The sequence below is a fragment of the Trachurus japonicus genome, unplaced genomic scaffold (assembly GCF_045865225.1).
Source record: "Trachurus japonicus isolate A0001 unplaced genomic scaffold, Traja_1.0 AP030539.1".
Taxonomy (NCBI): Eukaryota; Metazoa; Chordata; class Actinopteri; order Carangiformes; family Carangidae; genus Trachurus; species Trachurus japonicus.
In genome coordinates, this window is record NW_028220672.1 from 16625 (window position 1) to 39892 (window position 23268).

The 23268-nt window shown below is 43.0% G+C and overlaps 2 protein-coding genes across 2 annotated transcripts; one reads left to right on the plus strand and one right to left on the minus strand.

The window, feature by feature from the left end:
* Positions 1–431: 431 nt before the first annotated feature.
* LOC146960244 (cleavage and polyadenylation specificity factor subunit 3-like) lies at positions 432–19368 on the minus strand. Its single transcript, XM_085772502.1, has 15 exons — positions 19355–19368; positions 18384–18561; positions 12575–12664; positions 12301–12451; positions 10454–10629; positions 8680–8838; positions 7828–7974; positions 6670–6822; positions 6437–6545; positions 4471–4569; positions 2326–2420; positions 1705–1792; positions 1524–1590; positions 1229–1325; positions 432–581 (listed from the first exon to the last, which is right to left on the minus strand). The coding sequence occupies exons 1-15, from the start codon at positions 19366–19368 to the stop codon at positions 432–434; spliced, it is 1773 nt and encodes a 590-aa protein (XP_085628628.1).
* A 135-nt stretch (positions 19369–19503) lies between these two features.
* LOC146960245 (disintegrin and metalloproteinase domain-containing protein 17-like) lies at positions 19504–22833 on the plus strand (the record flags this gene model as incomplete). Its single annotated transcript, XM_085772503.1, has 4 exons — positions 19504–19654; positions 19758–19888; positions 22307–22474; positions 22777–22833. Coding segments are annotated over exons 1-4 (507 nt in total), but the record flags the coding sequence as incomplete, so codon positions are not given.
* Positions 22834–23268: the final 435 nt, after the last annotated feature.

A 23268-nucleotide genomic window follows, 5' to 3' on the forward strand; every position in this document is an offset into this window, starting at 1 on the left:
TTAACCTTAATTTTGTTTCATAGAAAACAAGATGATTGATAAATTATCTGCAGTATTGATGATGTCATTGTTGTTTCACTCACATTAACTCACTTTTTTATCTTCGAGGACAGAAACTCAGTGACCCTCTCTCTCTCTCTCTCTGGACAAATGTTTATTTTCCTTGTGAAGAACTCAAACTTTTGTTTTATAGACAAATCAAGTACAAAAACAATCAATCAATAAAGGTATTGGTGGTCCGTCTCCTGAAGCCGATTCCTTTGGAACCAAGTTTCCAACGAAGAAGCTGGAAAAACTCAAAAGTCCTCGAGTCAAAGAAATGAACGAACGAACATCTGCATCGGTCCGTTATCGACCGATTATTGCCGATCGATCGATACTACGAGGACTGAAGAGAGTGTGACAGAGAAACGTCAGTTCATCGTCCACCGCTACATCACCGACGGCAACGCGCTGCTGCTGCTGCTGATGACATCACAGAGGGGGCGTGGCGTGAAGGCGGGGCTTAGGGCGTCGTAGAGACGGTGGACGGCCACTTCCACCATCTCCCTCAGAGAGTCGTCGTCCGCGCAGGTCACGGCCTGAGGGTCAGAGGTCAGAGGTCAGAGGTCACCATGGTGTTATCAGCTGATTATTGAGTATTGATTTATACCATTATGATGAACCAGACGTTAAAGGGATAGTTCAACATTTTGGCAAATTCTCCTATCACCATAATCCCTTGGTCGACCAATAGTCGTCATTAGTCGACTAATCATGTCACGACTTCCTGTATCTGGCCCTTCAAATTAAAAGCCCTATAGCCTTTATATATAGTTCAGTTATATTGATTTTGACTTCATTTTAACCAGACACGGCTCCAAATGTTTTTTTTTTTTTCCTGCGACCAATCGACCAATGAAATTTTGGTTGGCTAATGATTTTTTGGTCGACCAGTGCTTGGTCGACTATTTGGGGGCAGCCCTATTAAATTCTGTGCAAAAAGATGTTGAAACAGTTTTCAATAAAGTAGCTAGTGAATTTAAAAGTACATGGGTTCTGTTTTGTTTTCGTTTTTTTAATCGTGGTATCGAATTAGTATCGAGAATCGTGGAAATTCACAGGTATTGGTATCGACTACTGAAATTCTGGTATCGTGACAACCCCTATACTGTAGGCGAATTTGCCAAAATATTGAACTATCCCTTTAATGTTTGTGTATAGAATAGATGTCAGAAGCTGGACTCACTCTGGTCTCTGGGTCGATGCACGCCGTGACTCCGTCCACCGTCACACTCAGGCTTTTACTGTCTTTGAAATTCACGCAGTCGTCCCCGAACATGTCGCTGAAACAGAAAAAAAACATTTTACCAGGTGAAAACAGAAAATCTTTCATCTTTACCTTCATTTAAAAGTTTTATTCTCTTATATTTGGATCAATTAGGTTTAATTTTAACTTAAAAAGTGTCAGATTCTACAGTTTTGTCCGATATTTTAACCATTAAAACCATTTTCGAGGTGTAGCTACAGGTGTTCAGACTCACTGCAGCATCAGCTCCAGTCGCTCGACGAACAGCTCCATGTCGAACGTTTCCTTCCTGCCCTCGTGGACTGAAACAAACAAACAAACAAACAAACAAACAAACAAACAAACAAACAAGCGTCAGTAAAGTTTCTGTTCATCAGTGAAATTAAAATAAATTCCCTCGTGATGCGTTCACTGACATTTCTGGGCGGTGGGGTTGGACTGGACCTCCAGGATCACCGTGGTGACGGCGTCTGCGTACATGTCGTTGAGCGGGTTGGCGACCCACTGAGACGAGAACATTTTTATTATTATCATTATTGATTTATATTGCTGCATCAATTAGTTCATAGAGTTTTTTACTTCAATTGTCTGTTGTTTTTACATTCTTCTCTGTTTTATTTGTGTTGAGATTTTTGTAGTGTTTGAAAAAGTGTGATAAAAATAAAAAATTGTCATAATTATTGTATATATCTGTATAATGAATGTATTAACATGTAATAACTGGCTAATAATGTATCTGTAACCAGGTCTGAGTGAGATCTGTGTCTGAAAACATAAATAAAATTATAAAATATACAAAATAGTTTGAAATAAACATGTAGAACAAATACTGAGCATTAATAAAAACCTGACTGCAGCTACATAATCATGTTATAAACTGTATATTTAACGTTTATAAACTGGTTTAAATAAAAACGGACGTGTTCGTGTGCTCGGAGTTAATAAAGTTTTGATAAACAGGTGAGTTTTAGCCACTTCAGGCGACATGTGGTGGATGATGAGTGTAAAAAGTGTCGTGTTGCGTTCGAGTGTCCGACCTCCAGTACGACCACCCCGGCCTCGTGAACCAGCGTGATGCTCTTAAAGATCTTCACCGTGATTTTCTCCGTCCCCTCGACCTGCTCCACGTCGCCTGAAACACACACACACACACACACACACACACACACACGAAGTTACAGCTTCTACTGCAGCATAGATATATATATATATGTACTGACTAGATGCCGCGTTCCTAGGCAACTCAATTGAGTGGAATGCGTCAACGCGGCGGCCATCTTGGTCAGGGGGAAGCCGTGTCTACTTACTGCACTAGTCAACAGAGGCAGACGTCTATCAACCATTAAAATCGCCATAACTCACCAAATATTCAACCGATTCTCAAGCCGTTTGGTTTATTATAAATGTCAGACACATGTTTATGATACAACAACAACAAAAAATCTTTTTTATGTATTAAACTTACACTTACATACTCAGACACACACCCACATGCATAAATACACTGAACTTAGTTCTACAAGGGTCTGACCGGTCTGACTGCTGGTCAGATGTATATTATGTCTATGGTCAGAAACCCCGGACCAAGATGGCGGCCGTGTTGACGTACGCTGAGAAGCAGAACGCGGCATCCAGTCAGTATATACAGTTATGTTCATAATAATAGCAGTGTGTTTAAAAAGGTGAGTAAACCTCAAAATTCTTCAAATAAATTGTATTTTGAGGAACACAACTGCATTGGGGACACTGCACATTCTATTTCAAACCAAGAAAATTGGAAAAAGTAATTTAATTTGATATATTTTACAGAAAGTCAAGAAATATAATGTTCAAAAAAATAGCAGTGTTGACATCTTTCTTTACACGCTTGCTGGTGTGTTTGGGGTCATTGTCTTGTTTGGGGTCATTTCCTCTTCAGCATACGGCAACATGACTACTTCCAGTATTCTGGTGTACTCAAACTGATCCATGATCCCTGGTATGCCATAAATAGGACCAACACCATAGCACGAGAAACATCCCCATATCATGATGCTTGCACCACCATGCTTGTGGGGGGGGCGTGGGGGTCTTCACTGTGTACTGTGGCTCGAATTCAGTGTTTGCAGGACGTCTGACAAACTGTCTGTGGCCCTCAGACCCAAAAAGAACAATCTTACTCTCATCAGTCCACAAAATATTACGCCATTTCTTTTTAGGCCAGTCAATGTGTTATTTGGCAAATTGTAACCGCTTCATTACATGTATTTTTTTTAACAATGGGACTTTGCGGGGGCTTCTTGGTGGTAGCTTGGCTTCACATAGACGTTGTCTGATTGTTACAGTACTCACAGGCAATCTTAGATCTTCTTTGATCCTCCTGGAGCTGATCATTGGCCGAGCCTTTGCCATTTTGGTTATTCTCCGATCCCTTCGAATAGTCGCTTTTCTTTTTCTTCCTCGCCTTTCTGGTTTTGGCTACCATTCTAAAGCGTTTGATATCATTTTAACTGAACAGCCTATCATTTTCTGCACTTCTTTATAGGTTTTCCCCTCTTTTATTAATTTCTTAATCAAAGAATGCTCTTCTTCTTAACAGTGTCTTGAACAACCCATTTTACTCTGTTTTTCAAGGACAAATGCACAGCCAGCATATGCAGCGTCAGTTGCCTTGATCCTTGAATAAGGGCCACCTGTTTAACACCTAGTTTTTTTCACATAATCAATGACTTCAATAATTGAACCTGGCACTGCTATTTTCTTGAACACCTTTCAGTAAATGATTCAGTTTCACAGAATCAGCAGCATGCACGTCATGCCTGTTGGGTCTGTTGGTTTTCTATACCTTTACTAAACCTTCTAGAAAAAGTTGAAAAAAAAAAGTTGAAATTCTAACAAACTCAGTGATTTATCTTGCAAGTGATGTCGGACTGCTATTATTTTGAACACAACTGTATAATGTATATCTATGCTACTGCAGGAGGAGGAGGAGGAGGAAGAAGAGGAGGAGAAGGAAGAGGAGGAAGAGGAGGAGGAGGAGGAAGAAGAGGAGGAGAAGGAAGAGGAGGAAGAGGAGGAGGAGGAGGAAGAAGAGGAGGAGAAGGAAGAGGAGGAAGAGGAGGAGGAGGAGGAAGAAGAGGAGGAGAAGGAAGAGGAGGAGGAGTTAGAGGAGTTAGAGGACGAAGGGGGCGGAGCCAACTCACCTGCGAGGCTGCGCAGCTGCGTGACGAGCAGAGAGATCGGTCCAGTGAACGGGATCGCCTGAGTCTGTTTCACCGTTCCCATGGCGAGGTCGGTGTAGTCTGAGGAGGAGGAGGAAGAGGAGGAGAAGGAGAGGAGGAGGAGGAAGAGGAGGAGGAGGAAGGGGGAGGAGGAGGAGGAGGAGGAGAGGAGGAGGAGAGGAGGAGGAGGAGGAGGAGGAGAGGAGGAGAGGAGGAAAATGTGGAAGAAGAGGAGAAGGAGGAGTCTGTTAGTCACTCCATCATTTATGTCTCTACTTTCTTCACGTCTTCATGTTCATGTCTTTCTCTTTCTTTACTTTTTTGTCACTTCTCTCTCTTCTTTGCTTCTGTAGCCTTTTGTCTTTCTTTCTATTTCTTCTCTCTTTCTGTCCGTCTTTTTTCTTCCTACTATCTTTTTCTTGTTTTGCCTTTTTTGTTTGTTTGTTTCTCTTTTTTTCTTTCCTTTTGATTATTTCTTCCTTGATCTTCCTTTCTTTCTACCTTCATTGTCTTTATTATTATTTTGATTATTTTTTTCTTCTTTTCATTGTCTTTCTTTCCTCCTCTTTCTCTCTTTTTCTTTATTTCCTTCCCTCTCTTTTTCTTAAGTATTTCTAAGTATTTCTTCTTTCCTTTTTCTTCCTACTATCTTTTTCTTTCTTTGCCCTTTTTGTTTCTTTTCTTTCTCTCTATTTTCTTTCCTTTTGATTATTTCTTTCTTGATCTTCCTTTTTTCCTGTTTCTTTTCTTTCTCTCTTTCTTTATCTTCCCTCTTTCTTTTTTCTTCGTTTCTTTCCTTCTGATTATTATTTTCTTGGTCTTCCTTTCTTGCATTTTCTTTCAATCTTTCATTAGTTGGGTTTCCATCCACCTTTTCTTATGCGCATTTTGTGAAAATGCGCATAAATACTTGAATGGAAACGCCAGAAATTCGAATAAAGGCAGTAAATGCGCATAAAAGTTTATACGCTTGGAGGGGGTGAATTTGTCAGTGTATCGATTAAAGGAAATGCGAGTTTTTGTGATGGAAACAGATTATGCGAATTGAGGCAGAGTTTGTGGGTGAAGCTGCTGGACTTCACCCAGCGACGCCCCGGTCTCCCAGCTCTCCTCTCTGCACCGCAACACAAACGCGCTCCGTAACCCATAATCTTTTGTTTATGACGGTTAAGACTACACAAACACACGCCGTAACATCGTTATGTAACTTATTGATTTTTCACCGGCTTCGTATGTAAACAGATGCACATGGAGGAGAGGAGCATAACCAAAACAGCGGAAAAGCGAGCGGACTGTCACAGTTCCTACTGTCTTTCTGTGTAAATATCTCATGTTACAACATGAAAACCTAAAGTGCGGCCTATATATGTATTTTCTTTTAAAATGTAGCTGGTGCGGATTATACAGGTGCGTCTATAGTCCGGAAAGTACGTAAATTGTCCATGATGTTGAGTGCCAGCTGAGTGTCAACTGTTGGATACAGTCACGCGCTCTTATGACGTAATCTCACGGTGCACTCCTCCTAATCGCAAAACACTAATGAATGGAAACGGGCATAAATTCGCATTTGCTTTTTGCGCATTTTCACAAAATCCGCTTTTAAATTCGATACGACTTGGATGGAAACCCAGCTATTGTCTTTCTTTCCACCTCTTTCTCTCTTTTTCTTTCTTTCCTTCACTCTTTCTTTATTTCCTTCTTTCTTTCTTTCTTTCTTTCTTTCTTTCTTTCTTTCTTTCTTTCTTTCTTTCTTTCTTTCTTTCTATCAACCAACCAACCAATCAGTCCAGATGTTGAGGTTTACTTTCTGTGACAGAAGCAGCTTGAAACATTTGTTGACGGATCAAAAACATTAAACATTCATCAATTATAATAAGTGTTTGACAATACACACACACACACACACACACACACACACAGTCTCACACACACACACACGCAGACTGACTGGAGAGGTCGGACGGCGTCAGGATGTGGTAACTGAAGTTTCTCTTCACCAGGATCCCGGAGACTCTCTGACCCTGAGAGCACTTCTCATCCGCCAGCACGCCCATCACCTGCAGCACAGCACAGCGGAGCAAAGCATGCTGGGAGTTAACAACACGGTCCACACCAATACAACAACAACAACAACAACAACACACACACACACACACACACACACACAACACACACACACACCTTGGCCAGTTTCTCTCCTCTGAAGTTCAGCGTCACGGCTTCAGTGTTTCGCGGGTTGTGGACTTCGATGTGAACCTCGTCGTTGTCTTCGTACTCTCGGATCAGAGCCGCCTTCAGCCGGGCCATCTCGTTCTGCTCGCCGTGCACCAGGATCTGTACACGCACACACACACACACACACACACACACACACACGGACACACACAAACTGCATTAAGGTGGGACACTACAGGTGAATAGGGTAGAAATTTAAACCAACAGATATCACCATGAAACTTCCCAAGTTTATCACTCACATTAAGACAAATATTTTTTGTATTACAAGTTTTGTCAAGTTTTATGTTTAAATATGTAAATGAGGCAATATCTGATGAAATATGCGCTAATTTGCATACATTTCCAGAACAGAAATCTGAACAATGGATAAAGAACCTTTCAAAATTCTTGTTTTATTTTGTTGACATATCAGAGTCAGAAGTTTTTACAGAGGAGGATTTTGGATATCTCTTTTTATCACTCTGTAAATGAGAAAATACTGTCACCAAGTTTCTCCATGTTTTTAGGAATAAAATGTTGTATAAATCAGGCTGTGAATGATATATCAACAATCCCCTCTGTAAAAACCTTCAGAATATAGACAGGAATAAAACTGGAAGGTTTGGTGTCTTTAAGTGCTGCTGAAGTGGAGATTTCTAGCTCAGAGTCTGAGGAAAAACTCATTTTGAGAAAACGGCCTTTAAAGATTTGTACTGTAAAATTCCATAGATCATTAATGTGAATCGCACTTTTACGATTGGTCGCGGATACGGAGGAAACGACAATTTTTGGATCCACATAATTGTTCAGGAGAGAGAGGGAGCTTTACAGTGATACCTGACATAACTTTTTGTGAATTTAGGAGAAATCTACTGATGAAAGAGACAAAATGAAGTAAAATAAAAAACCTTAATGTGGATTTTCTACCATTTCTTTCCACTTTTCTGAGAGAAAAATAGCCCAAAATCTCAAAATTGATCAGTGCATGAAAAAACAGTGTTTTTGCCTGTTAGTGTGTCGCAATAAACCCAAAGGATCCAGGAACATCGCTTTGTGGATTTAATTAAATAGTGTGGATTTAAATAGTGTGTGTGTCTGTGTGTGTGTGTGTGTTGTTTTTACCACGTGCGGCGGTTTGAGCGCCCGGATGAACTCGCTGGTCTGCTGGTAGTCGGTGTGAGCGGAGAAGGAGATGTAGTCGACCGACATCTTGAGAGGAAGCTTCTGTCCCGACATGGTGGCGATCTCATCAGGCTCCGTCATGATGTGCTGCAACACACACACACACACACACACATTACACACAGTACATTAAATAACCTGTGTGAAAAGTTTCATCATTTAAAATAATATAAAAATATTATTAAAAGTTCATTAAATCCCAGCGGCACTTGAACGCAACACGACACACTCTTCTGATCGATCCTACGTCGTTAACACAGGCGTCTGTCACAGATTCAGATTCTTGTTACGCAGCCACATTAAACTCAACATTATCAATAAAACTGACCGGACTGATCCAATACTGGGAACATCTATCGATGCCGATCAATAATATAATTTAAATAAGAGTCTTATTTCTGGTTTTTATTCAGATACACACACTGTAAAAGATTTTGTTTCAGCAATTACACTGTTCTCAGTCAGAGTTATTTGTGTTGTTGTTCTTGCCATCGCAGTTATTATCTCCAAACTATAAGATACCGATTAAAGGAGAAGTTATGAATAAAGAAAGATGCATTTGGGGCAGACAAACTAATTTTACAGCTGTTATTGTCTATTTTTATTTATTGCTGTGATTGTTTATTTGATTTCACTCTCTCACTCTCTGTTGTTCTTAACTTGTCTCCAAAAGTGAATACAGACCTGACATTTCTAAAACCAGTGGAGGAAACGTTTCACTTCCTGTGATAATAAAAAAAAAAAAAAACTGCAGAAGGGACCCGAGGTGTCGCAGGTTCGATTCCTTCCCACCTTGGCGAGCGTCCCCTCCACGCAGTAGCCGGCGATGATGACGCCGTTCCTCTTGTCCGTGCACCAGCTCTCAAACAGCTCCCGGGACAAACCGCTCTGCATCATGCCGGGCGACGCCATCACCACGCTGGGCCCGATGTCGTCGAAGTGGTCCATGCTCTGACACACACACACACACACACACACACACACACACACACACACACACACACACACACACACACACACACACGTCAGAAAACAAACGACAACGACAATGGAAACAGGCAATAGCATACATAGGGTTGCAAAATATCGGGTATCGGGTAATATCGGAAACTTTCTATGGGAATAAACGGGAATAAATCCGAAATTTACAAAATTGAAGGTTGGCCCTTAAAGGGATAGTTCACCCTAGAATGATATTTCGCTCATTATCTACTCACCCTCATGTTGACTAAGGGCTGGAAGAATTTTCAGAGTCCACCGTCCCTCCTCTGAGTTACAGGGGGTCTCGGCGTAGCAGTGCATTTCAATGCAACGGTTGCAAAGGGACACCAGAGCTCTTCGTAAAAAAACACACACAAAAAAACATCCAAATACCTCCATGATGCTCGTATGTAATGTCCGTCTTGTGCTGAAGCCCCAAATTGCGTAATTGTCCCGAAAAAAAATTAAATAAGTCCACATTCCAAGCATGTTTGTAGCATTAGCTCCGAGTGTCTGTTGTCCGGGCTCTTCCGCTGCCAGCGCGCATGCGCAAGGTTCTGGCTCGTACAAATACGGCTCAGCAAAGAAATGCAGCTCGTCCTCGACATCAAAATCTTCAGCCATGGCTAAAATATGTTTTAAGAGGCCAAAATTGCACGAAAAAGTGTTGTCCCGGTGCAAGGCAGGCTATTACGGACTGCTTCTAGTCCTTCACCGGGGTAAACAAGGAAGCGAGTCGGTCTCAGTGCGAACCTTGCGCATGCGCGCTGGCAGCGGAACCGGACAACAGACACTAGGAGCTAATGCTACAAACATGCTTGGAATGTGGACTTATTTAATTTTTTTCGGGACAATTACGCAATTTGGGGCTTCAGCACAAGACGGACATTACATACGAGCAGCATGGAGGTATTTGGATGTTTTTTTGTGTGTGTTTTTTTACGAAGAGCTCTGGTGTCCCTTTGCAACCGTTGCATTGAAATGCACTGCTACGTCAAGACCCCCTGTAACTCAGAGAAGGGACGGTGGACTCTGAAAATTCTTCCAGCCCTTAGTCAACATGAGGGTGAGTAGATAATGAGCGAAATATCATTCTAGGGTGAACTATCCCTTTAATAAGCAATTAGTAATATTTTACTCAACATTCATGTTTTTGTTGTTCAGTGAAATAGCTGATTGTTCATACAAGAATTAAAACTTGATAAAGTTCTACTCACAAATAAATCTGTGGAAATGTCATGTTTTTTTAATTGTATTGTTATTTTGCATGGATGTCTGCTTATGACGAAACAAAATATTTACATTTATGTTTGGATATGATACAGTTTGTTTAAATTACCCCAAATTTCCAGTTAATCCCCATAAATTCCCATAATTTCCCATAATTCCCATGGATATTTTCCAATTTGGAATAAAAAACTGGAAATTTTCCGCCCCTTTGCAACCCTAAGCATACACAATGTATACACTGACAATACACTGACCTAAACAGACAAAACAGAAAACAAAGGACAGAACAAACCTGACGACACAATAAAACAGGACAGAAAAGTAAAAACAAAAACAAAAACAAAACAAAACAAACCTTCAGGTTGCTGATGTGCTTGAAGACGAAGGGGTTGTTGATGTTGATGGCCTTGCGGATCTTGTCGTTCATGGCGTTGATGTAGGTCTGGTACACGGCCATGCACTTCCTGGCCAGAGACGAAGCGTAGAAGATCGGGATGTCGTGGAGCTCCGGGTGGTTCTGCCAGTACTCGTCTGGTCCACACACACACACACACACACACACACACACACACACACACACAAATAAAGTTAACGAACCTACTGCTATGACTATAGGGATTATGGCAATGGACCAATTTGCCAAAATGTTGAACTATCCCTTTAAGGTAAAAATCCTGCATAGTTCCTCTTTAAAGGTATAGTATGTAGGAATTCCCCCCATCTAGCGGTGCGGTTGCATATCTGAACGTATTCTTGATGTTGCATTCACGTGAAATCGGGCAGACGTCAGACAGACAACAGACGCTGCATGTAACAGGATAAACAAGCGTCTATGTAAACAAGTGGTCCGCCAGCACGTGGCAAAACAATACAGCCGTGACAATATGTTGTCATGGTGACGTCGTATTGTTTACCCGACCCACGTTTTACCGGCTTTCTCTCGTCGAGTAAAATGACATCCGGTTGGTTTGCCGACGGCCGTCTGCCTGACTGCACCTGAATGCAACACCAGTGCGTCCGTCCTTCCTCACACTACACAGTGGCAGGGCCGTTGTATAGGGGAGAAAGGTGATGATAATTCTAGGGGCCCAGCGCCCAGTGGGGCCCATAAAAAACCCCAGTAGTCTAATCTTTGTATGACTGATTTATTCTGTGTAAGACCCTGACTAATACTCATAGTACACTGTGAAAACTCAACATCTTTCCAAGAATATTTGTCTTATTTCTTGTCCAAATGTCTCATTTCTAGTCAAAGCTAATCTCTTTCCACTTAAAATAAGACTCATAACCTAAAAATTAACTTGTTTTTAGATAATTTTCACTTGTTTCAAACTAATTTTCACTTGAAATAAGTAGAAAAAATCTGCCAGTGAAAGCAAGTTTTTTGTGCTTGTAATAAGGAAGAAAAACTTGTTCCACTATCAGATTTTTTCTACTTATTCCAAGTGAAAATATGCTTGAAAGAAGTAAAAAGTGTCTAAAAACAAGCTGCTTTTAATATGATGAGTCTTATTTTAAGTATAATGATATTTGTTTTGACTAGAAATTACATTTTGACTAGAAATAAGACAAATATTCTTGGTAAGATACTTGGGTTTTTGCAGTGTAATGTTGCATTAGCATCAAAACAAGGTAGGCTACTAGGCTGAATAAAAAATGATAATACATACGTAGTCTAAGAAAAAAAACTGGAAAAGTTAGGGGGAGGGGCCCACTTTAGTATTCTTTAAGGGGCCCAGAATTCCTAGCAACGGCCCTGCACAGTGGTGACAGTTTTAACAGGCCGAGCCGACAGCTCCGCTGAGTTTCCGTGGTTACCTACGGTCACGATGCAACATGGCCGCCTCGGTTCGGTGCGTCGCCCACTTATGTGTTTGTAACGACTTGTAACAACTCATTCTAAGGTACCAGAAAGCTTTCATTTGTATGCGGGTGTGATTCGACTTCAGTGAAATACGTATTTATGAAAGCAATATTTGATTTTTGCTACTAAAAAGCCAAATAAGTTACACACTGGGGCTTTAACGAGTGTGTATGGTGAATGAAAATGTTTCTGTGTGATCCATAGACAGAAACACGTCCCTTAGTTTAATCTTGTAAATAAAACTTGAAGCTTGAATTTATTTTTCCCTCAGCTGAAGGGAAAGCGCCACTCTTAGGTCGCCGTGCATCGTCATGGCGTCGTTGTTGCCGTGGTCTCACCGAGGATGAGCAGCAGCTCCTGCGCTCGGCCCAGAGCGAACACGGGGATCAGACATCGACCTTCTCTGTTGACGATGTCGTGGACCGTGTTGCAGAACCGAGCCTCTCGCTCCTCCCGCTTCTCGTGGATGTGAGTCCCGTAGGTCGACTCCTGACACACACACACACACACACACAACAAACACACACACACACAAACACACACAGGTTCAATGTTAAGTGTCTGTGCTCTGTGTTTAAATAAAGATTGAACAGGTTGAACGGCTCCACTCACGGTGATGAGGATGTCTGGTTTGACGCTGGGGATCTCCGCCGCCATCAAGTGTCTGTCCTCCTGACGGGAGAAGTCTCCTGTGTACAACAACTACACACACACACACACACACACACACACACACACACACAGGGATGCAAACGGGTCAGGACCAAAAAAGAGAGGTATTGTCTGGCGGGGGGGGGGCTCACCATTAACAATATCACAGAAAAGTCAATTTCCAGTAGTTCAACCCCAACCAAGTATTGAGTGCATATAGATGGACAGTTTTCAGAAGGCCAACATTTCTATATTAAAAATGCTTTAAAAAAAATAAAAACCATTGCAATATTTCAATTTTGGAGATACTGATTTTTAGGTCTTCACTGAATGTTAGTCATAATTATTACTATTAAAATAAACTGAAGAAATAAAGACATGGGATTTAACATCCCATTCAGTGTGTAATGGACATATAGGCCTATATAATGTGTTAGTTTCACTTTAATTGAACACATTCTACATGGCGGAGGCGACGTCTTTCCACTTAGGGCTTCCTTCACCTCTGAAACGGGGCAGAGCTCCATGGAAACACCTGCCTGACACAGCAACGTAGGGAACCGTGCACGTCCGTGGAGCTGTGCGCCGCGGACGTGCACGGGGGGAAAAAACGGCGTCACCGCTTTGGGTAACGTGCGTGCATGTCCCGCGTCTACATTGGAGGTCGGCTGTTATCAGTATAATCAGAGACCATGAATGAGTTCGCCTCACGTGATTGTCACTGTCAGCCTGTTAGAAAAACATTTTACTGACCCGAGCTGAGACGCTGAGACCCCCCCCCCCTCAAAACAAAAACTCTTCGGATCTGAACGATTCACACAAGTCACCTAATTGACCCTTCGCGTAAGCCCCGCCCCCTTGGTTACTGTTGCTACGCCGGGCAAGCTTTCACTCCCAGCCATGCTCCTGGCAGTATTTGGTATCGATTTCAAAGGAAATATCAGCAAATTTCTGGATAAACTGTTCTGAGATAATAGAGAGAAGAAATCACAAAGAGCATTCATAGTTTTCAGTGACGTGACTCGCGCAGGAGGATAAAACATCTGTTCAACGACACGACTGGACAATGTACAGAGCAGCAGTAAGGACCGGTCATTTTACCGTCTATCAACCCACCAAGACTTAGGTCATCTCACTGGTCATGAAACTTGTCAAACTCTAAGTTTTTGGGCGATTGTGAACCACATACAGTTTTCGCTGCTGTTTTGTTTTCTCCCACCGCTGTATCAGTCAGTGAAAGCAGTCCCTGCCTGGAGGATCCCTCGCCTAAAAGCCCAGGTAAAAGCCCTAAAAGTACAGCTGTCATTTCGGAGGTGGACATATGGTTTTCCCCATATCTACACTTGCTCAAGTCGAAAAAAAAGTCTGCTCGTATCTGAACATCTCTATATTGCTTCTGCCGCCGCCGCCGCCGCCGTAGTAGCAGCAGCAGCAACAACATCCTTCTCTACAAACAAATGTTTTTCGTCCTAGTCTCAAAATGTGTCCACAAAAGCAAACGTAATGACTCACTGCGGAAAGCTTGCCAGGCCTATAGTTACGGTTGCTAACGTAGGATTGGACAATAGCCGTTTGTGGGAGGAGTTGGCGAAGGGTCAATTGGTCATGAAAAAAAGCGAGTTTCGCTTTTCGGCGCGCTGTTTGCATCCCTGTGTGATGTTCAGGGACAGTCAGGACAGTCTGAGGACTGACAGCTCTGAGGTTGAAGTTTATATTAATGCACCATGACACTGTGGCAGGTCTCTGTACTAGGGATGTGAATCTTTGGGTGGCTCACGATTCGATTCCGACTTTTAGGGTCACGATTCGATTCAAAATCGATTTTCGATTCAACCGATTCTTGATTTTCTTTTTGCGATTTTTAGTTTGCTTTATTAACACCAGACCATGTGAAAACGTTGAATGATGATGATGTCTACAGACTATTATATCAGAAGCCATATTTCCCCCCAAAAAATGCACATCACATGTTTCAGATTTATTCAGCAGCAATATATTCGAACCATTTTAAAGTTAACTGCTACATGAAGCTGATTTTATAGGCTACTCTCTTTTCAAAAGCCTGGACTGAAGGATGTGAATATTTGGGTGTCTCTTCGATTCAAAATCAGTTCTCATGCACATGCACATGGACATGTAGCCTATCACCTGTAACAAAGGCTGCTAAAAAAAAAGAAAAAAAAAGACGGCACTCTGCTCTCAGGCCAGCTCACCTGCAGCCTGTCTGCAGCGCCACAGAGGAGCTGTCAGAGCTGCTGCTGCTGCTGGTCCTCTCTCTTCAGCCTGCTGTTTGGCTGCACTTTGTATGAGTTTAAAAAAGTGAAGATCTAACGTCACCTGAGCACCGATCAGCTGATCCAGAGCGCAGTGGATGTGGCTGCTCACACCGTGTCCTAACTGGATGCGACGCGAACGAGCGTCCGACAATCGCGTCACATCTGACGCTCTCTGTCCACACTGAATCCGTGCGTCTGTGGGAATGGAAGCACATCAGCTGTGCGCTCGCCCGCTCGACAGACTGGAGACGTAACTACCCGGTTAAAAGATGGGTGAATTGTGCCTTTTAAACAGAAAACAAGTTTCTTGAAATATAGAGCCAACAGCAAGTTGTCTCTATAGTGTAGGAACACGAGTTGTAAAAAACATAATGCAGGGTTTTCTGTAACATTATAAGACGGCGCACCGCCCCCCGCCCAAGATGAATGAAGAGGCTATTAAAAAAAAAAAAAAGTCCGCTAGTCTCCTTGAAGCGGCTGTTATGTGTCTCTCTCTGGCGGTGTCAGCTGATGTGCACATCTGCAGCAACCCAAACAAATGCACATGTTACTGTTGACTGGCTCTATTCCAGCCACATGATTGGTTCGACGCGGTGGAAATCTCATTATCATTGGTTATTTGTATTGTCTGCCAAAACATGGATGAATGAAACATATCGACCACGTCTCATATTTCTATTGAGGAAAAGTTATTTCACAATTTATAGACACAACACCGACAAGCACTGAGAGCCGCATGTTGCAGTGACGTTATATAGGCTATAAAAAAAAAAAATCCGCAAATAATAAGCCGACGAAAAGGTGCAACTTGCCACTTAACTTCTTGTCGATGTATTATTTGCGGGGGCTTTCGGGGGATCTGCTGACGGTGGAGGATCTGGGACTGATTCACTGTGGACCACCACCAGTCTGATCAGGTCCATCACAGCACAGCAGCTGCAGCACTGCCCCGCTGTCACATTACTCTCGCGTATCAGCTCAATCTGTTTACATTAAACCGACATCAGGAGAATAATGAGAATTATGATTAAAAATATATTTGTTTCGAATTTTGGCCCCTGGATCATGATTTTTCGCATTCTTGGTTAAAAAAAAAAAATCCTCTAAAAAAAAAGACAGTTGGGATGCATAATGTGTCTCATAACAGTATACTGTGCGTCACGCTAGGGGTCGGTGGTGTTTTATTCTAGGGGTCGGTGGCGGCTGTGAGACAGCAGCGGCTCCACGGTGAGGGGGGGGGGGGGGCAGCTTCTGCTCACCTGACTCTGTGCAGCTTCTTCATTAAATCCAAACAGTCCGACACAGCGACGCACTGCTCCTTTGACTCTAAAGTCTCTGTAGCTCATCAGCCCGGAACTCGCCGACATGGATCAGAAGCGACGGCGGCGTTTGGCCTCAGTGTCTCGGACTTCCAGAGCAGCTACAGAGCAGCGTTGTGACCTCAACCATGGTTGATGAGAGCAGAAATGTTGTTGTAGGCCTGTGCATATTCTCATTTGTCCAGGTCATAGTATTTCAAAGGAGGTTAAATCGAAAGCAACTGGACTTATACTGAGTCTCCAGACCAGTTAGTTGGACCAGTCCCAGCCTGGTCAGATGCTACATGAACTGATGAAGCCTCTTGGATGAGAGGTGAAACGTCTTCCTAGACAAATAACTAAGTCCAGTTGAACCTCCTTTGAAAAAAAAAAAAAAAAGTTGTTGGCGGGCTCGTGAATTTTTTTTTGACACGAGTCAAAAAGAGCGTCAAACCGCGTATCTCGCGTTTGGTCGCGCGTCACAACTCGAGCGAAAAAAAAAGCGTTCCTCGTGTTTGGTGGGAAGCCCCTTGTGGGTCTTCCCACCAAACACGATGAAATAGACGAAGACGCGAAGGTCCCGTCGCACAAAAAGAATCGCGTGTATTGCGTCGCAAAAAAAAAAAGTCGCGTCTACCGCGTCTCGCGCCTAATCGCGTCTCGCGCCTAATCGCGTCTTTGCGTTACGGCCTTTTACACCGCGGACGTAACGAATAAACGGTGACGGTGTGAACGAACAACATAGAACAGGACCAGACGTGGCGTTGTTTCCTCTTTTCACCGACAGCTCCACTCTCCCTTACTTACACTAACTAGCCTACTGTTATTGTTGAGGCCAGAGAATTGTGGGATTTGTAGTTTTTGACCAATCGCAGGTTGTGCTCTTTCTTTTTGTGATTTTCCTGGTTCACACATGTATTTTTTTTAGGGGCAAATGCGAGTGAAATGCTCGTCCATGGTGGGCATAAGAAAATTTAAGACCTGTCTAAAATTATTTAAGACTTGAAAACAATAATTCAACAAATTTAAGACATTTTAAGGCCTAAAATTTAGATTTTCAAATTTTAGACTTTTTAAGACCCCGTGGATACCCTGTTATTTCATATAAAAGTTTAAGTGCATGCATATTTTATGATGCTGTGTATTTCAGGTGTAGGTTAATATACACACACCTCAGGAGGCCTGTTGACTGGTTAAAACAAGGTAATCAGTAGATGGGAATTAACTTCAGATTTAGTCACGGATCACCTTCAAACTCTCCTTGTCATGATATTTGAATTAATTATACATCAACACCAGCATATATAGGATTAACACAACATACAAATGAATAAAATGATCTAAAAGTATACATTTGTTTATTATTAATTGGATTATTCAACAAAATGTTAAAATTATAAAACCATCCTTCAACTTAAAGCCCGAGGCGACGTCTTTAAACAGTTTATTTTGCTCATCAAATGAAGAGAAATTGACTCTGGAGCCTGAAGTCTGTGATTATTGATTAGGATTTTCAATCAATCACTTTTTAATCAAAACACAGCTGCGTTTTAATCTTCACTGTTTCTGCTCCAACTAAGATAAATAAATCATAATAACATCTGTTCTTTGTCGCAGCAGAGAGAGTGAATCACTGCGATTCATATGTTTATAATTTACATAATGTGATATTATGTGATAATGAAGTTTAGGTGAAGAGGTGCATTCTGGGAAATATTTTTTGTGAGTTGATGAAATTACTTATCAATATGCGCTTCCATTTAGACATGATGACGATAAAGTGCAGGACAACACGGTGTTAAAAACAGTTTCTTTTTTTAAAAGGATTTGTATTTCCATGCTTTTATTTTGAAGGGATGCTGCATGTTTTAGAAGCCTTACTTCTGATTTCCTGTTTGTCAGACTCAGTTTATTGATCTGGTCACATCGATTATTGATTGAAATGTTTAATTTTTCTAATTTATTTACTTTACTGTACATACTTTCTTTTCTTTGTCTTGTTTATTTGATGTTTGTTTATTTTATTTCATGCTCTTATATCTTATGTTTTGTATTTATTTATATTTACAAGTTTACTATTTGCCTTATTGGTTTGTACATCGATTTATTTGCAAAATAAAGTAAAAAAGCAAAAAACAAAACACCAACAGAGGGTTGAACAGCTGAGTCATGTGAGTGGCGGTGAGCGGCCGTTACCTTGACGCCGGCGATCTCGATCATGAACATGGCGGCGCCCAGCACGTGTCCGGCGTGGTAACACCAGAACTTGATGCCGGCCACTTCCTTCACCTCGTGGAAGTTGATGGTCTCGATCTTCTCCATGCTGTCCTCCAGGTCCGTCTCCGTGTAGAGCATGTCGTCTGCCGAGATGTTACTGTCACACACACACACACACACACACACACACACACACACACACACACACACACACACACACACACACACACACACACACACACACACACACACACACACACACACACACACACACACGCACACGCACACACACACACACAGCATCAACACACTGCTGTGTCACAGCTCCACCTGAGCGACAGGCAGCATCACTCCCTCTCTCTTTGTCAGCTGTAAAGTAGTCTCGCTCGCCAGACCCTCCTCCAGAAAAGAAGGAGAGTCTGGCTGCTCCGCCTATGATTCTGCGATCAGAGAAAAAAACACTCCGGCCGTTTGGAATTCTTTCAACCAGTCACAATCGTTGTGATCGGCGCCGTAGCAACGCCGTAGCAACGCCGTAGCAACGGTGCGCTTGCAAAATATTGCCGGTTGGAAACTGGATTTCGGTCCGCGGTGTAACGACGGTCGGCAACCGTTGACGGATATTTATCCTTTTGTTTGGTTAAACGGCGGTTGGCAACCGCTGACGGATATTTCTTCCTCTGTTCAGTTCAAGACACGGATGTATAATAGATCCATGGTTCGGTTCCTGTTGCTGTATGTTGATGTTTCCCTTTACCGGGCGGACTGTGAAAGCTGCAGCACGGAGGCGGGACTTCCGCCGGGTGGCTCGTTCCGACCAATCAGAGGCTAATCGCAGCAACGCACTTCCGTCAGGCCAGACTAGCTGTAAAGTGACTGAGTGTGAGAGTCTGTGAGGGTCCAGATACTATAAACATGAATGGAACAGCACCTACCCCCTTTCATGTTACCTTGACAACAACATGTTGACTGATAATTTACAGTTTACTTTCAGAAGCACAAGGCGTGTGAGGGACAGACTCACAACAACAAATATTCTTGGATCAGATCTGATCAAATCATCTAACAATAACCAAAAAACTACTGTGTGTGTGTTGTTATGTGTGTTGTGACAGGAAACAGCAGCGAGTGTCCTCCTCCTGAAAACGCTCCCGATAAGACGGCGTGTCTGGACAGCGGCGAGTGTCTGGACGGGGAGTGCGTTCCTTTCTGTCAGGCCGTCCTGAAGCTGCAGCCCTGCGCCTGCAACGGTAACGACCACACCGGCGTGAGACCAAGGTGGTGGTGATGATGATGATGATGATGATGATGCACCCGTCTCAGTCTTGTATCTGTTCCCTCTCGTCTCTATAGAAACCAACGCGTCGTGCAGAGTCTGCTGCCGGAGCACCAGCGGCATCTGCGCCCCCTACCAGGACAAGACGGGCAACTTCCTGTTCCTGCGTAAAGGGAAACCCTGCACCGTGGGCTTCTGTGACGGAGCGGTGAGTGGAAACACACACACACACACACACACACACACACACACACACACACACACACACACACAAGGCAGCTTTAAAACACATTCAGTATGCTTATACAACAGTTGTGTGTAGTTTACTATCTACACTATCTACTTTTGACAGTAAGTGTTGTCTCAAATCGAATACTGTCGTTGTGCACTTACTGGAACTAACGATTGCAACAGTTTCCGACGTCTTTGTCTTTTTTGGACGCTATTGTTGCCTGTCAACACATCTACCGGCTCGTTTTGTTTGTAATTTCAATTAGCAATAATGAACGCCTGTTTAATGCGATGCGGGGATTACGCCGCGAGAGCACCATCCGGGTTCTTACAGTACACTGCGTTTTGACAAACTGGCCAAGTGAGATGCGCTTGCATACTCAAAATAGTTAGTGTAGGTATGGAAGTATTCGAATTGAGACCAAGGGGGCAGTTGTGGGTCTGAGAAGTGAAGCTCACTTCCGCGTTCAAAAAACTGCAATCCCCCCGGCTTCCTCTGGGGGCTGGTGTCAGAAGGGAGCATTCCCCATAGACCCCCATGTTAAAATCGCCGACTTTACATCCTCAGTAAACATGTTAAAAGCCTGGTGTCAGAACGTTTTTTCGTCTCAATCGATAGTTTCTACCCCCGCACACACTCTGAGGGGGGTGAATTTTTTTTTAACTCTACCGTTTTACTGTTATTAGGTTAAAACTCTGGCCAATTAGGGCGCGGAAACGTTGAGTGACAGGTCCGAGCGGCTCCGTGGACAGCTGCTTCGAGGCCAGTGGGCGGGTTCTCGGCCGGCCAATCCAACATGGCGCTGTTCAGGCCGCCATGTTGGAGTCACAAAAACGACTCCCCAAAACCAATGGGTGACGTCACGGACGCTACGTCCATTCTTTTTACAGTCTATGATGGAGACACAGCAATGACCTTAATCCGTCTATCACTGGACGACTAAAGTTCATGTAAACGTGTTAGTCCGACTAAGACTGGACTTCTCCAGATAATGTGATTGGAAACTGATTTTCTTCTGCATGTAAACGCCTTCATCTGACTGAAACTGGACATGTGCGCATGTGTCACAACAGTAGGAGGAGCTAGTGCGGTGGTGTGAGAACAACAACAACCTCATACTCAACATCTCAAAAACTAAGGAGCTGGTTGTTGATTTTAGAAAGAAGGCCACTCCCCTCCTCCCTCTCTCCATCAATGGAGAAGAAGTGGAGAGAGGGTCACTTACTTTAAGTTCCTCGGGACCACAATCCATCAATCCCTTTCATGGGAGCTCAACACCAGTCTCATAATTAACAAGCGCCACCAGCGGCTCTACTTCCTGCGGCAGCTCAAGAAATTTAGGGTTAGTCGACCAGCTATGACCCACTTCTATAGATCTACCATTAAGCATACTCACCTTCTCCATGCTGCTCTGGTACGGTCACACAACCGCACAGGATAAAACCCGGCTAGAGAGAGTAGGTAGTGCGCCGAGCTTCCAAGATCATCGGTTGCAGTAGACTTCCCTCACTTACATCACTTTACTCAACTAGACTCATCAGAAAGGCCAATAAAATTATAGCAGATCACTCTCACCTAGCACACTACCTCTTTAATCTCCTCCCATCAGGCAGGAGATACAGAAGTATCAAATGTAGAACATCTCGTTTTAGAGACAGCACCTACCTCCAAGCCATCATACATTTGAATTTGCACTGATCACTTGCACTTTCTCCTCGCACTGGCACTTATGCTGAATGTGACGCTGCTGGGTATTGTCCTCCCCGAGTCCCCGTACATTGCATTGTACGGCATTGTGTGTATTATTTATTGTGGTGTATGTGGTGGGAGTACTGTATTGTTTTTCTGTGAGAGCAAAAACCAAGACACATTCCTATCAACTCGATTTTACTTTACTTGTTGACATGGCAATAAACTCTTTGAATCTGAATCTGAGCAGAGACGGCACAAAGATGCAGCCAAAACCAGAGCAAAAAAACAGTTCAGTTCATTTCACAATAAACAACACAGTACAACCAGCGACAGGATGAGGCCCGACACGACTCAAGTCTTTTGTACATATTTTTACCCGGCGCATCCAGCCAGGAACGCTAGTTGAGAACTCTTAGTTATTTACATCCAGTTATTTACTAGGTGACAGAAAAAAGGGAAAGAGGGCTGTATTAACCTGCTGGAACAACGCATCTCGCCACCTAGTGTTGAGGAGGAGGACAAGTTTCCATCAACTATTCGATTTCCCCAGTTGGGAAATCAGACGAGAGGCTAAACTAGCTGTGCATGTCAACACACTGAGTGAAGACGAGCAGGATGTGTCAATGTGTGTGTGTGTGTGTGTGTGTGTGTGTGTGTGTGTGTGTGTGTGTGTGTGTGTGTGTGTGTGTGTGTCTCCTGCAGGGGAAGTGCATGAAGCAGGTGCAGGACGTGGTGGAGCGTCTGTGGGACTTCATCGACAAACTGGACATCAACACGTTTGGGAAGTTTCTGGCCGACAACATCGTGGGGTCGGTGGTGGCGTTCTCTCTGCTCTTCTGGGTTCCTATCAGCATCCTGGTCCACTGTGTGGTGAGTCGCTCCGTTCTGTCTCTGTCAGGAACTAAACTAAACTACACTCAGTCACACTGTCTGACTGACGCGTTACAGAGATGTATTACGACTAATACTAAGGGATTAAGGTGCTACAGCCAGAATCTGAAGATGATAAAGTCTTTCCTGTCTTTAGTCTGTATAGATCAGGTGGACAGTCATTTAAATATATATTTTATAAGATGTGCAGAGATTAGTTTAGTTTACTCTTGTCTTTTGTCTTTTCTTCTGTGAACAACCTCCTTCAGGATTAATAAAGTTTCTTTATCTTCTTCTCTCAGGACAAGAAGCTGGATAAACAATACGAGCAAACCACAAAGTCTCTGTTCTTCCCCAGTGTGAGTATCTGATTGTGTGTATTTTAGGGATGTCACAATTACTTGTTTTTCACAATTAATGTAATGAAATTGCAGCAAAAGGAGGAAATATGTCTGATACGAATCATTACCTGGGAGAATGGAGGCTCTCTGCCTTCCACCTAGCGTCTCTTGGCTGAAAACCAACCTTGTAAGATCAGAGCCTCCGACCCGGTGTCCCAGCTCTCGTCTCTGCGGCACCGCCACACAAACGTAACCCGTAATCTCTTGTTTATGACAGATAAGACTACACAGATATACACATGGTAACATGGTAGATGATAAATAACGTTATCCACCGCTCCATGGATTAATTTCTCACCGGCTTCGTTGTTGAAAACAAACGCACATGGAGGAGAGGAGGGTTAGAGACACAGAGTTCATCTTTAACCATCAAACTAGGGATGTCACGATTAC

Excerpts from the sequence above, each read along its gene's own strand:
- LOC146960244 (XM_085772502.1), bottom strand. Across the intron at positions 10,630-12,300 it reads GGAGCTGCTGCTCATCCTCG|ACGAGTACTGGCAGAACCAC; the intron begins GTGAGACCACGG and ends TGTGTGGACCAG. Across the intron at positions 1,326-1,523 it reads CGACTGGAGCTGATGCTGCA|CGACATGTTCGGGGACGACT; the intron begins GTGAGTCTGAAC and ends TTTCTGTTTCAG.